Source organism: Halictus rubicundus, chromosome 13 (assembly GCF_050948215.1).
Source record: "Halictus rubicundus isolate RS-2024b chromosome 13, iyHalRubi1_principal, whole genome shotgun sequence".
Taxonomy (NCBI): Eukaryota; Metazoa; Arthropoda; class Insecta; order Hymenoptera; family Halictidae; genus Halictus; species Halictus rubicundus.
The window spans coordinates 12073572-12085672 of record NC_135161.1 but is presented as its reverse complement, the minus strand read 5'-3'; the positions used below and the strand labels follow the sequence as shown (position 1 = coordinate 12085672).

The window sequence follows — 12101 nt, the reverse complement described above, 5'->3', positions numbered from 1 at the left end:
ATGTTATTTAGTCACATTACATTATCAGATTGTGTACAAAGTGAATAATTCGACAAGATAAATGTAGAAATCAAAACTAAATATAGTCGAACATAATCTTAATTACAATTTATGAATAATGACCGTCCCGCAGCCTTCAAGGGTGATTCACAGCACCATCGTGCTCTCCGAAGTAATCCCGCGCGAAAGAGAATTCGAATTGACATAGTCGACGGAAACTTTTTAACCTCGAACGACCGGTATACCATTCATGGATACCTTGAATGACTATCATTCGACCCAGAATTTCGCGTTGACATATTACGCGAAAATCGGCGATAACCTTCGACTATCTTAAAATTACAAAATACTTACCATTGACCTTTCGGAAGAGAGCCATTTTGTTTTGAGCGGCGCGTACAGAATTCGCCGTGAATTTATATGATCGTGGGACTGCGTTTCAATTCTTCAAACATGAAACTGACACTGCAGCAAGCCGATGTTCGTTAACAGCTCTTAACACGCTAGAAACACTCCGTTGTTGTTCGAGGATGCAATTCGGTATATGATCGACTCGGTACACTAATCGTCACAGCATTACGTCATGTCCTCGCAGTGGTTGATAAAGATCGTTGCGGTATTATTTCATTTTCTGTCTAGTCAATGCTCGATGCTTCGCACCGTCCTCGAAATCCAGTATAGCGTGATATACGTCTGCGAGGATGCTGAAAAAGACACGGGACTCTGTCGCTATATCCGAAATCTATATTTAATCCTCAATGATGTTTGAGTTACACATGCTTACGCAATGTTACAGTCTCATGTATGTACACACGAGATTGTTGAAAGAAAATATTCACACAACGCTATCTGGAATTCCTCGATAAAATTCCTAATTTCTAGCTGCTCCTTGTGCAGTAGTAAGCATTAATACTAGAATTACGAAACTGGTCATTTAGATGGGTTAAACATTTTTTAATCTAAAACTATTAGATAAAATTCGCGATAAAAAAACTATCATCACATTAGTCGTCAGTTGGCTAAAATATTAAGGTGAATCGAAAGGTGCATTCATATTTAATGAATTTATTATTTTAAAATTATCTAACACTGTTTATAAGTGTATAGGCAACGGATGTCCATTTAAATTTGAATTTTGCCGGGTTGGTGTGATGCAACGATTTTAAACACGCTGTTACGTTAGGAACAATACATATTAACCGTTGGAAGTAAATACCATTGGTGCATGACCACTTTTTTGCCTGTTACATATACCTATGCCTAGCAGGCTAAATATTTGTCTGACAAGGCCACGATGACGGTTTTAATGATTGAAACGTGGCGGTAATCCGCAATGCAATTCATGCATTACCATATCGTTTCTACTTATTGATACGATCGATGTTGTATTACTCGGCTTCCGCGATAAGGATTTCCGTGACGTTCCACGCGTGTGGCATTATCGATTTTTCATACTTGTCATCGAATATTCTTACATATTTGCTGGCCTTCTGCTGTTATAATTTTTCAACAAACTTGGGTATTATGGCAGTTACAATGAAAATATTCGATTAAAACAACCGAATTTTTCAATTTAACCGATCTATAATCGCCATTAGCTAGAATCGATATTTTAGCATGAATTGAATGAACGATTAAATCCAATTGTCAATTGGATTAATGATTAATTGTTCATATTTTCTTTTACGATCCACAATTAATCTGATCGATCCATTGATGTACATCGCTATTTTGCAGAAATTGTTTGATATTGTACATATGTATCATATCACATGTATGTACCATAATAAATTATAAATTATCTCTCGTTGCAATTTTATTCTCGCAAGTCGCGCGATTAGAAAACAATCGAACTCTGTATTTACTTGAATCTGAATAGACGATTAAACAAACTCCTTTGTGACAAGCATGGACGAAGTATACTTATTATTTTGCGAACTAATTTTACAAGTTATAATTACTTAAATAAAGAAATATTAAGTATACTTTGCGTACATGTGACTCATTGTAACACTATGTACATGCTTGTAAACTTACAAGAATATATCACAACTTACATCGTTGTGAATGAAGAAAGTAAAAGGACGAGCATTTATGTCAATGCACTTTGTAAGCGAGTACATTTCATAGTTAGACTAACCTTTCTCAAACGTACCTTTTCCTTCGAGTATTTCGGGCTAGGGTTCACGTGTCGATTCCCCTTGTCTAAACGAATGTTTGGCAGGAAATCGTGGCAACAATGAACCTCGATATTGCAACAGAGAATTCTGCACTTTTCATTGAATCTGCTCACGTGTGCCTACGCCGAGTCGAACACTGGGAAACATAACTGTGACCTTTCGTTGGTCAACGTCGTTGCATCACTTATAAAACAGAACAAAACTGTGTACACAAAATGATCAACCCTACACACGCCACGCACAAATATGACTGAATTTCAGTCATTGGAACTGAAACTACCGATGTCTTTTAGTCATTCGCTCGCGCTTTTTCCCCTCCACCATCACCTGTTGACTGTGTATGTTGCTATATACATACATACTATATATGTATGTATGGGAACATCAATACGTGCATGGAGCAGCTGCAGATTTACAAAATCAAATTTTATACCATTCTATTTTTATTTCATTATAAATGCAGCCATCTAAATATTTCCTTCAGCTGTGATGATATCAAACATATTATTATATTATATTTTAAAACTGTGGCCCTAATAATTTTATTACCTACTGTAGGTATAAATGATTTTCTTCCTGGCATATTGCAGTTAACTTGACCTTGAAGTGACCTTTGACTCCGGAAAGTACAATTAAATATGAAATTTATCTGTAATAACTACACTAATAATACACTATGAATATATTATAAAAATTGTATTATTGCAACTGAAGATATTTAGGTGGCTAGCTTTAATACTAAAAATATTACATCTACTGTTAATTGGATACCAAAGTATTATTATGCGTGAAGAAAATTCTTATATTTATTCGTAATTTGTATAAATTAAATCTATAAGGAATTAAATGTAATATGATAGATATACATTATAATTATGGTGCTATACTTATAAGGATTTGTCAACTCGTATGTACACTACATATCATACTTCTCACTTTTAAAATACACTATTTTGTAAAATTACTTATAGTGTGTAAGGTAATAATGATATAATAATTTCAGTGTAAAAAATGTATTAAATATGATGCATAAGTGTCTTAAATTTTATGATTACAGTAAACCTTTTACTTTAGGCAGTAGAAATACTATTTTATCATGTATCGATACAAACTAAAATTTTAATTAATGGAGACACAGTACTTTACATAAATAAAATTTTGCGATAGTAGACCACATGTCTAAAATGGAAGTCCTAAATGTTTTGAGCAGCGTCTGTTGAAGTATTAAAAAAAATCCTATCAATGAGAATGCCAAAGTATTTAATATATTTTATTACTCGTAACAAGCAGCACCAATTTCTATATAGAAACTTTGTTCAGGTTTCCCAATGTCCCGTAGAGCAACATCTATTATAGGCAACCTTACAGGTTTGTCAGTTTCATATGAGATTACAGTTTTGCCCCATTGTTCGCTACGCAGCTGCAGCAAATAGTAATACGTATTTAATATAAATATATATAAATTGAAAAAAAATATCATTAAATACTTGAAGACATACCTTACAATCATCCATTATCATATCATACTTGAAGCGTTGATTTCCACGTGGTGTCAATTCAGCATCATTCCATGTCAGCAGTTTCATACTCTTCCTGTAAGTTTTTCGTTCAGAATCGAAGTACGCTACACTATTTTTACAGTTGTATGTTATATTTTGAGAAGCACTCTTTGATAGTAATTGCAGGAACCCAACTTGATTACTGTCTGTTTTATAAGTAATCTGTACAAGGAACAATTCATTTTAAAAAATGCAATACATAATTTACTAAACAGGAAGTCCCATTTAAACTTCAAATGGAACACTCTGCATGAAATATATGCTTTGCACACCTTCATTCCATTTTCTATCTCACTTAACCAAGTTTCTTGTTGATCAGTGATGTACGTAATTTCTGGTGAACGTACTGGATTTGGTAGCAAGCATGTTGCACGTTTTTTCGCATCACAGTGCACTAAAATTGCATCTCTAGTATCACCTTCATTTGGATCTATCCAATATTCTCCTAAAACGATAATTCTTATATCATTAATATGGATAAATTATGAAAACTAGTTTAACACAACAGAAAGAAATGACTATTAAATATCAGAACAAACCTGAAGGTTTATCTGGGTAGGCAACAAAAAGGTCCCTGCACGTTTTCGCTGGCGAATTCTTTTCGCCATCCGGTTTTATAAACTTTTTGAAAGTTGCACTTAGATGCTTGTATGCTTTCATTATAAGTTCTCGTCGTTCCTCTTCTGATATATCTTTGCCAAATATTCTCGGTGGTTCATCACCGAGTAGTGGGTCTGGGCCTTTAGTTTGACCTTGTGCTATTGTGCATTGTTGTCATAAATGCATAAAATCTGCTGTCCAGTAACAATAAAATAAAAATAAAAATATTCACCTAAAAGAGCAGCTAACGAAGCAGCATCATATCCTAATCCAACTTCACCAGGCGGACCTGGGGGTCCTGGAGGACCAGGCAGACCTGGTGTTCCGTGGCGACCCTCGTCACCAGTAGGTCCCTTCGGACCAGGATTACCAGTTAACCCAATTGGTCCAGGACTACCATCTCTACCGGGACTACCTCTAATCCCAGGTTCGCCATCCTTGCCAGATAGACCTGGAGGACCTGGAGGTCCTTTCTCTCCTGCTGGGCCAATTGCTCCAGGTAATCCCTGCAAACCAGTAAATCCTCTGTGTCCCTTAGAACCTTTCTGACCCTCTTCTCCACGGTCCCCCTTTGATCCTTCTAGTCCTATGGGTCCGGGTTTTCCTCTGGCTCCCTAAAGTAAAATAAAATTACAATATTGCTGTAATACAATAAAATCGGAATAAGTTGTTTAACTGACTTGTTGTCCTTCTACACCCTGAGGCCCAGCTTCTCCTTTGGGACCTCTTTCCCCAGTTGGTCCTGGAGGTCCTGATTGGCCGGGTTGTCCCTAATTATAGACAGGACATTTGCATTATGGAACGTATAGTTTCAAACTGCTTAAAACTGTTGTATAAAGGTTCTGAGTAAAACTTAAACCGATATTGTAACAGTTTTCAAGCCCTGCAAATTATTTTGACTCGGATTTAGTCTTGCCTGTAAACCTGGCGGACCAGGTACTCCTGTAGGTCCAGAAATGCCTGGTGGACCCTTATCTCCAGGACGACCGGATATTCCAGGAGGTCCTGATTTACCAACAGGACCTTCCGGTCCCACTTCTCCTGGAGGTCCAGCTGGCCCAATTGGTCCGATTAAGCCAGGTGGTCCTGGCGGACCTTCTGATCCTGGTTTTCCAGGTATTCCAGTCTCACCCTACCACAGTTTATAAATCAATGAACTAGGTTGTAGCACATGAAATGTTCGATTGTTATCGGTAAAGACACCTACAGGTGGGCCTCGTAATCCTCTAGCGCCCATTGGTCCAGTAGGTCCTCCAAGACCTGGTATACCTCTTTCACCAGGAGTACCTTGCGGACCTTGAGGGCCCGGAGCACCTGTGGGTCCTTCAGAACCGCTTTCGCCTTTGTTTCCATCCGCACCAGGTAATCCTGGGATTCCAATTGGTCCAGGACTTCCAGGGCGTCCTGTTTCTCCAGCTGTGCCCTTGATACCTTGCAGTCCCGAAGGGCCTGATGGTCCAGTTGGGCCAGGAGGACCCTGGATGGAAAATTTTTATTTTGCATGAACATTCGCAGTCTAGTAAGGACAAATTAAAACTTACGGCTGCGCCAACCGATCCCGGTATGCCAGGTGGTCCCATAAGTCCAGGTTCTCCTCTGAGACCTGGTTCGCCCCTCACTCCTTTAGCTCCCGTCAATCCAGTCAAGCCCATTGGCCCAGGTTCACCGGGGGTGCCTATATTTTTGTTTCAAATGAATCAATCCTAATAAACTTTATATCATGAGTATTACCTGGAAGACCAGAGTTTCCTTGATCTCCTTTCGAACCCGGATAACCTCGATCGCCTTTCAATCCTGGCAGACCAATGAGTCCTTGAGGTCCTGGAAATCCTGGCGATCCCTGCAAACCTTGTGGCCCCCGTTCTCCTGGAGCACCAGGAGCTCCGACTTCTCCTGGTGAACCAGGTGAACCAGGATCTCCTCTTTCAGCTGGTTCCCCTGGTGGACCTGGTGGGCCTACTAAACCTTGTGGACCACGTTCTCCAAATCGTCCTAAGAATAAGTATTGAAATATTTAGCAATACCTGTAGATAATGAATTTATATTTGACAATACAACCTGGTGGTCCTTCGGGTCCAACTGGACCAGTGGATCCTCTTTCTCCTTTCGGGCCTGATTCTCCTGGAACACCTCTCAATCCCGGTATACCTATCAGCCCTGTCGGACCACTATTTCCTCTATCCCCCTTTTCTCCTGGCAACCCCTAAAATTTTCTATATCTCAGAAATGATGTCTTCAAAGGATCAGGAATATCAGATTGGAATACTTTTTCCAATTGTTTGTTGAACAGTGTAATTTTAAAGAACAGAGGAAAGCTTACAGGAGGTCCATCAAGTCCTTGCGTTCCCCGTTCTCCCTTAGGTCCCGGAAGTCCGGGTACCCCGGCTTGTCCCCTGTCACCAGGAAATCCACGTTCCCCTCTATTACCAGGTGTGCCGGCTGGACCCGGTGGCCCTTGTATACCCGGTTCACCATCCTTGCCCGGCGTACCTGGGTTACCAGTTGCACCTGGAAAACCCTAATTATATCAAATTATTTATTGTACTCGCAAAACCCATGGAAACAGCGCGTTCCCTGGAACCCGGCGCCGCAAAAGTTTACGCCGGCCCTGATTCAAAGCATACCTGGAAGCCTCTAGCACCAGGAGCTCCTGGAGGGCCTCGTTCGCCATCTGCTCCTGATGGGCCAGGTGAGCCTTGAGGACCTGATGGTCCTTCTTTCCCTGTATCACCTCTGGGACCATGTGGTCCAGGATTTCCTGGTTCCCCGGCCTTGCCTGGTTCACCCTTTTGTAAAAAGGTTTCACATAAAATAAAATTTCTGTACGACCTAATTAAGAAGAAGAAGAGAACATACCGGGTATCCTTTTTCACCAGGAAGACCTATCTGTCCAGGCAGACCTTGTATTCCAGGAAGGCCTTGTTCACCTGGTTTCCCATCAGCACCTTGAATTCCTCTGTCTCCTGGGTTGCCTGGTTTCCCAGGTGCACCGGGACGACCCATTGTTCCTCTTGCTCCCTGCAACATTATATTCAATTTTTTACTCTACTCAATATCAAAAAGAGCTTAGCCGATTAGGCCTGATATTCTTATCTTAATTTACCTGCAATCCTGTCGCCCCGGGACGGCCAGGATCTCCTGTTACACCCTTTGGTCCAGATGGTCCAACTAACCCGCGGTCACCAGACTGACCTGCTCAGTCCACAATAATCTCGTTAGTGCTACTCGTTAAACAAATAAAAGACTGCAGAACTTAAATATCTGAAAAAGTATTCACCTTTTGGTCCCATAGGTCCATCAAATCCAGGGGGACCAGGTGCCCCAGGACTTCCACGTTCTCCAGAGGGACCTATCGACCCGCTAGGTCCACGCATTCCCCGTTTTCCCCTTTTTCCTTCGTTTCCAGGAGGACCAGGTACACCACGAGGTCCTGGAGCACCCGAGTCACCTTTCGATCCAGTGTCTCCTCTAAATCCTCTTTCACCAGGAAGTCCCTAAAAATTATAGTAGCATTTCTTAGAACACTTATTTTTACCTGAAGCAATCAGAGTTGTGAAAGTTTGAGCACAGAAGAACTTACTGGCATTCCTTTCATTCCAGGGGTACCAGGATTTCCAGATATCCCAGGTTGCCCACGAGCTCCTGGGAAACCAGGCGTACCCACTAAGCCTGGCGATCCTATGCTTCCTTTCTCTCCAGGAGTTCCATCCTTTCCCTGAGGTCCTTGCGGACCTGATTCACCGGGTTGGCCTGGACGACCTGTTTCTCCTGCAAAATACAAAAAATGGAATGATCTAAGTATAAACAATGAAATATTTAATCCGAGAGTCTGAAAATGTTTTGAAGTCTTATGAAGAAAAATATTAATCAAGATATGCACGTACCTCGCGGACCTTGTAAGCCTTGACTTCCCTTCGGTCCTTGAGCTCCTTGATCCCCTTTCATGCCAGGACTACCAGGATAACCAGGTGGGCCCGATTTACCCACTGCACCCTACAATAATAGTTAATCGAATTGTCGTTATGCGACCCTTGACTGTAATTCGAATTTAACTTACAGGTTGTCCGGGAGGTCCTGGGATTCCATCTACTCCTCTGATTCCTGGAGGTCCTGGGGGACCCTCTCTACCCCGCTCACCACGTGGACCAGCAGGACCCTGTAGAAAACACAGAATATATTTTTCGATTCTGTCTGTAAAAAACTGATGAATAAACATTTACAATACTTGCCACTTGACCCATTGGACCCATTGGCCCAGGTGCACCCATGGATCCTTTTTCTCCTGATACACCCTGTTCCCCTTTTGCTCCATCTAGTCCAGGAAAGCCACGATGTCCTTTAATTCCTGGGAGTCCAGACATTCCTGGAAGACCTCTTGGACCAACCGGACCGGGAGATCCTTGGGGACCAGGCTCTCCATCTTCTCCAGTACTACCCTAATTTTTTAGAGTGGTATTTATAGGAAAAGCACAAGTAGGAAACAAATAATTATACACCGTAACTAATACTTATACATAGTTAGGAGTTCCCACTTAAGTACACCATTTTTTACATTCAAATGGTATTAGCATCGAACTGTTAATTAAAATATAATGATTGTACATACATCTTTTCCAGACAAACCAGGCAGTCCTCGAGGACCTGGTGCACCTGGAGGACCAGAAGGTCCAGGTTCTCCAAGCTCACCTCGTACTCCCTGAAAGCCTTGTGGGCCTGGTGGTCCAGGTGGACCTAATTCAAGTATGAAGTCATCAATTTTGTATGTTCACCAATTATTTTCAGAATTATTAACGCTAGCATGGCCATCGGTGGGTCTCTTTAGACTCAGTCTGTGATTTCTGGGTCTAAAACGATCCGCTGGCGGCTGTGCGAGCGCTAAAGAATAAAAGAGTACCTGCTGGACCACGTGGACCGATAGGACCCATTTGAGTTTGCACGTAAGGCGATGCTAATCCTGTAGGACCTTTATCTTCATTTCCTTGGGATAATGCCAATTGTTGGTAGTACATCGACACCTACATTAATGTAGGAAATTATTTCTAAAGAAATTTCTTCAATATAAATAAATACAAAAATAATAAATAATTTAAAAAATACTTACATCGGGCACAGACCCCGGTGGTCCTGGAGGACCTGGAATTCCAGGTGATCCCGGTTGTCCGGGATATCCAGCGTCACCTGGACGTCCAGAGTCGCCTGGTCGACCTGTTTCACCCTAATTGACACGTCGAATTAAAAACAATTCTATAGTTCACAACGTAATAAATAACAATTCTAGTAATGGTTCTTCCTTTAGTGAAACGATTTATTAATGCTATTAAATTAGTTACCCTGGGTCCAGGCATGGCGACTGCACTTATCACGCTACTTTCGCCTGGTATTATCTCTGCTGGTGGCTAACAAAATATTAAATAGTAATATTTCATTGTGAATATCGTTTATTAGAAGTACTTCATTCTTTTGCATTTTATTTAACATTTACCGGAGTGTCTCTATTTGAAGTCGAATTTATTTCATCTGGTAGTACTGTAAAAAGAAGAATATTGATCGAAAACTTGTAAATATTATTATTACATTTTTGTATGTATTTTTATTAATAATATTTTGTATACCGTGATGAAAATAACGAGTTGGTGCTGGAACTGGTAGATCTGTAGAGAAAGCTGGTCTATGATGAGTTACGAATTCCTCTGGTGATGAATTTTCCCTGTCTTTATGTAGATTAATAATACAAATTATTAAATATTAATATCGAATATTCATATACAGACAAAATTTTAATTTAAAAAAAATATATTAATGGAAAACAAAAGTTTATTATTGGACATTGTGCAGTGGTCTCTATTAGAAAATATTATATATTTTGCAAAATGAAATATGGATAATGTAAGGATTCATTTAAATCGATTAGCTCACCTATGGCAGCAGAATTAAGTGCAGTGGTAGGCAACGAAGTAGATATTGGTTCTGTATCTATTTTTATAAAAATGTAAACCAAATGCATTAAAATTATGTATAATGTCGAATAGAAAGCTAGAAAAAAGTAGCATTGTTTTCGAATGACAAATTATTGCAATGTCTTAAGTTCCAATAGTGTGAAGACAAGTTAGCAATAACAAAGGCAACAATTACAATTTATAAGAAAATCAAACCGGAAAGCATGAATACGCGTCTATTATTGGTGCGCGTATCAGTTAATAAGCCACGATAAAAACGGCAATTGTTGATTTTTATCAATTAACACAATTGATTAATTGCATTATACGAAGTGCTAAACAGAGCATCCGATTCAAGACTTCCGGTGTTAATTACGTTGATTATTAATCCTTCCTTTAATTGTTCTGCATTTAGTACAACAAATGACATTATACATTGTTTAGTCAATAAATTCTTTATTCTCCAATATTAATTTCTATTCTTTAAAGGACGCGCGCATATTTTAAGCAATTATTAAAAGCAACATTTTCATACGAAAATTACAAAATAATGTATACTTTTAATCAAACCTGATTAATTTCATTTTTCCACGTCTTCAAATCCACTAAAAAATACATTTCTAAACCCGGTCTAAAAAAACCAGAGTTGCAAACATTCGATCAAAATTCTAATTTTTCAGGAGCCGGATTAAATCATTATACCGACAAGGAATGATCCTGAACCCGGAAATTCAAAAAATTATGAAACTTTCGGAAATACATAGTGCATATGTAGGTATATGTTTTACGCGAATTTTTTTTCTGCACGAAGTCACTTTAGGGGGCTGAAATCGACCTCGAAAATTCGGTTATTTTTCCAGGCAAAAGTTGTAAATATTCATCGATAGTTTATATAACTAGAAAAAATCGGAAAATAGTGAAATTTTTAAGCAATGAATTTGGTCAGAATAAAATCGCGTAATACGTGCCCAAATGTGCACTACATTTGAAGTTTCATAATTTTTTGGATTCCCTGGTTCGGGATCATTCCTTGCAAGTGCAGTGAGAATAAGAAATATATTTTAACACTTTGAACGCCCAACTAGAAACCCGAAAAATTCCATAAAATCAAAGTAAGTTATTTAATGAAATAAAAATTGCCAAAAATTAAATGTATGATACTGAGTAATCCTCCAACTTTCTTGCATGTTACAGATCCTAATCAAGTTTAGTACAATGAATACATCAACGTAAAAATTCATTTTAAAACCTGCACAAATAATTCAGTCACCCCCATATGGGTGACGCGGCGACGAACGCGTTAAAAGAAAATATACGCATAAAAATTTCGATGGTGACGACCACCATGAAATCCTGAAAAGTATCCACCTGTTACAATCGGTGAATAGAGTGCGTGATAACTATATTATACTCTGTAAACTCACCGTTTCTGTCCTCGTACTCGTCGTAACCTTCGTAGTATTCGTAATCGTAGTCCCCATTGGCGGGTTGTTGAGCTTGCACCGGTTTCGAGCGTTGTTTTCGGAGCTTAGTCTTGATGCAGTGCACCTGGAGCAGAAGAACCTGGAACACGACGACCGCCGTGGCCAGTTGAAGGGCCTTCCGCCCCATGGTCCCCATGGAGAACCGCGGCGACCAAATCCGTCGGTGTGATCCTAGAGAGAACCCGCCTTCATCTGAGGCTGAGGGGCGACTAGACTTATGACAACTGGTGTATCATCTATTTAGCAGATGCTTTGTAACTCAAGGGAGGTCATCATCCTCCGTTTTACGATGTAGATGCAATCCTCCCACTGCCTGGAGAAGTTCGATCCCCCATCCCTTCC

The 12101-nt window shown here is 39.8% G+C and overlaps 1 protein-coding gene across 1 annotated transcript; it reads right to left on the bottom strand.

Moving 5' to 3' along the window:
* Positions 1-395: 395 nt before the first annotated feature.
* On the bottom strand, positions 396-11886 carry LOC143360514 (uncharacterized). The gene is made up of 29 exons (XM_076799445.1): positions 11700-11886; positions 10256-10312; positions 9952-10050; positions 9822-9865; positions 9670-9735; positions 9441-9554; positions 9234-9354; positions 8946-9070; positions 8569-8775; positions 8397-8495; positions 8224-8332; positions 7920-8107; positions 7617-7833; positions 7443-7531; positions 7196-7357; positions 6964-7125; positions 6660-6857; positions 6398-6542; positions 6071-6331; positions 5881-6014; positions 5547-5816; positions 5256-5471; positions 5020-5109; positions 4572-4953; positions 4279-4497; positions 4012-4184; positions 3680-3901; positions 2156-3600; positions 396-704 (listed from the first exon to the last, which is right to left on the bottom strand). The coding sequence occupies exons 1-28, from the start codon at positions 11884-11886 to the stop codon at positions 3454-3456; spliced, it is 4503 nt and encodes a 1500-aa protein (XP_076655560.1). The 3' UTR covers positions 396-704; positions 2156-3453.
* Between the last annotated feature and the right edge of the window lie 215 nt (positions 11887-12101).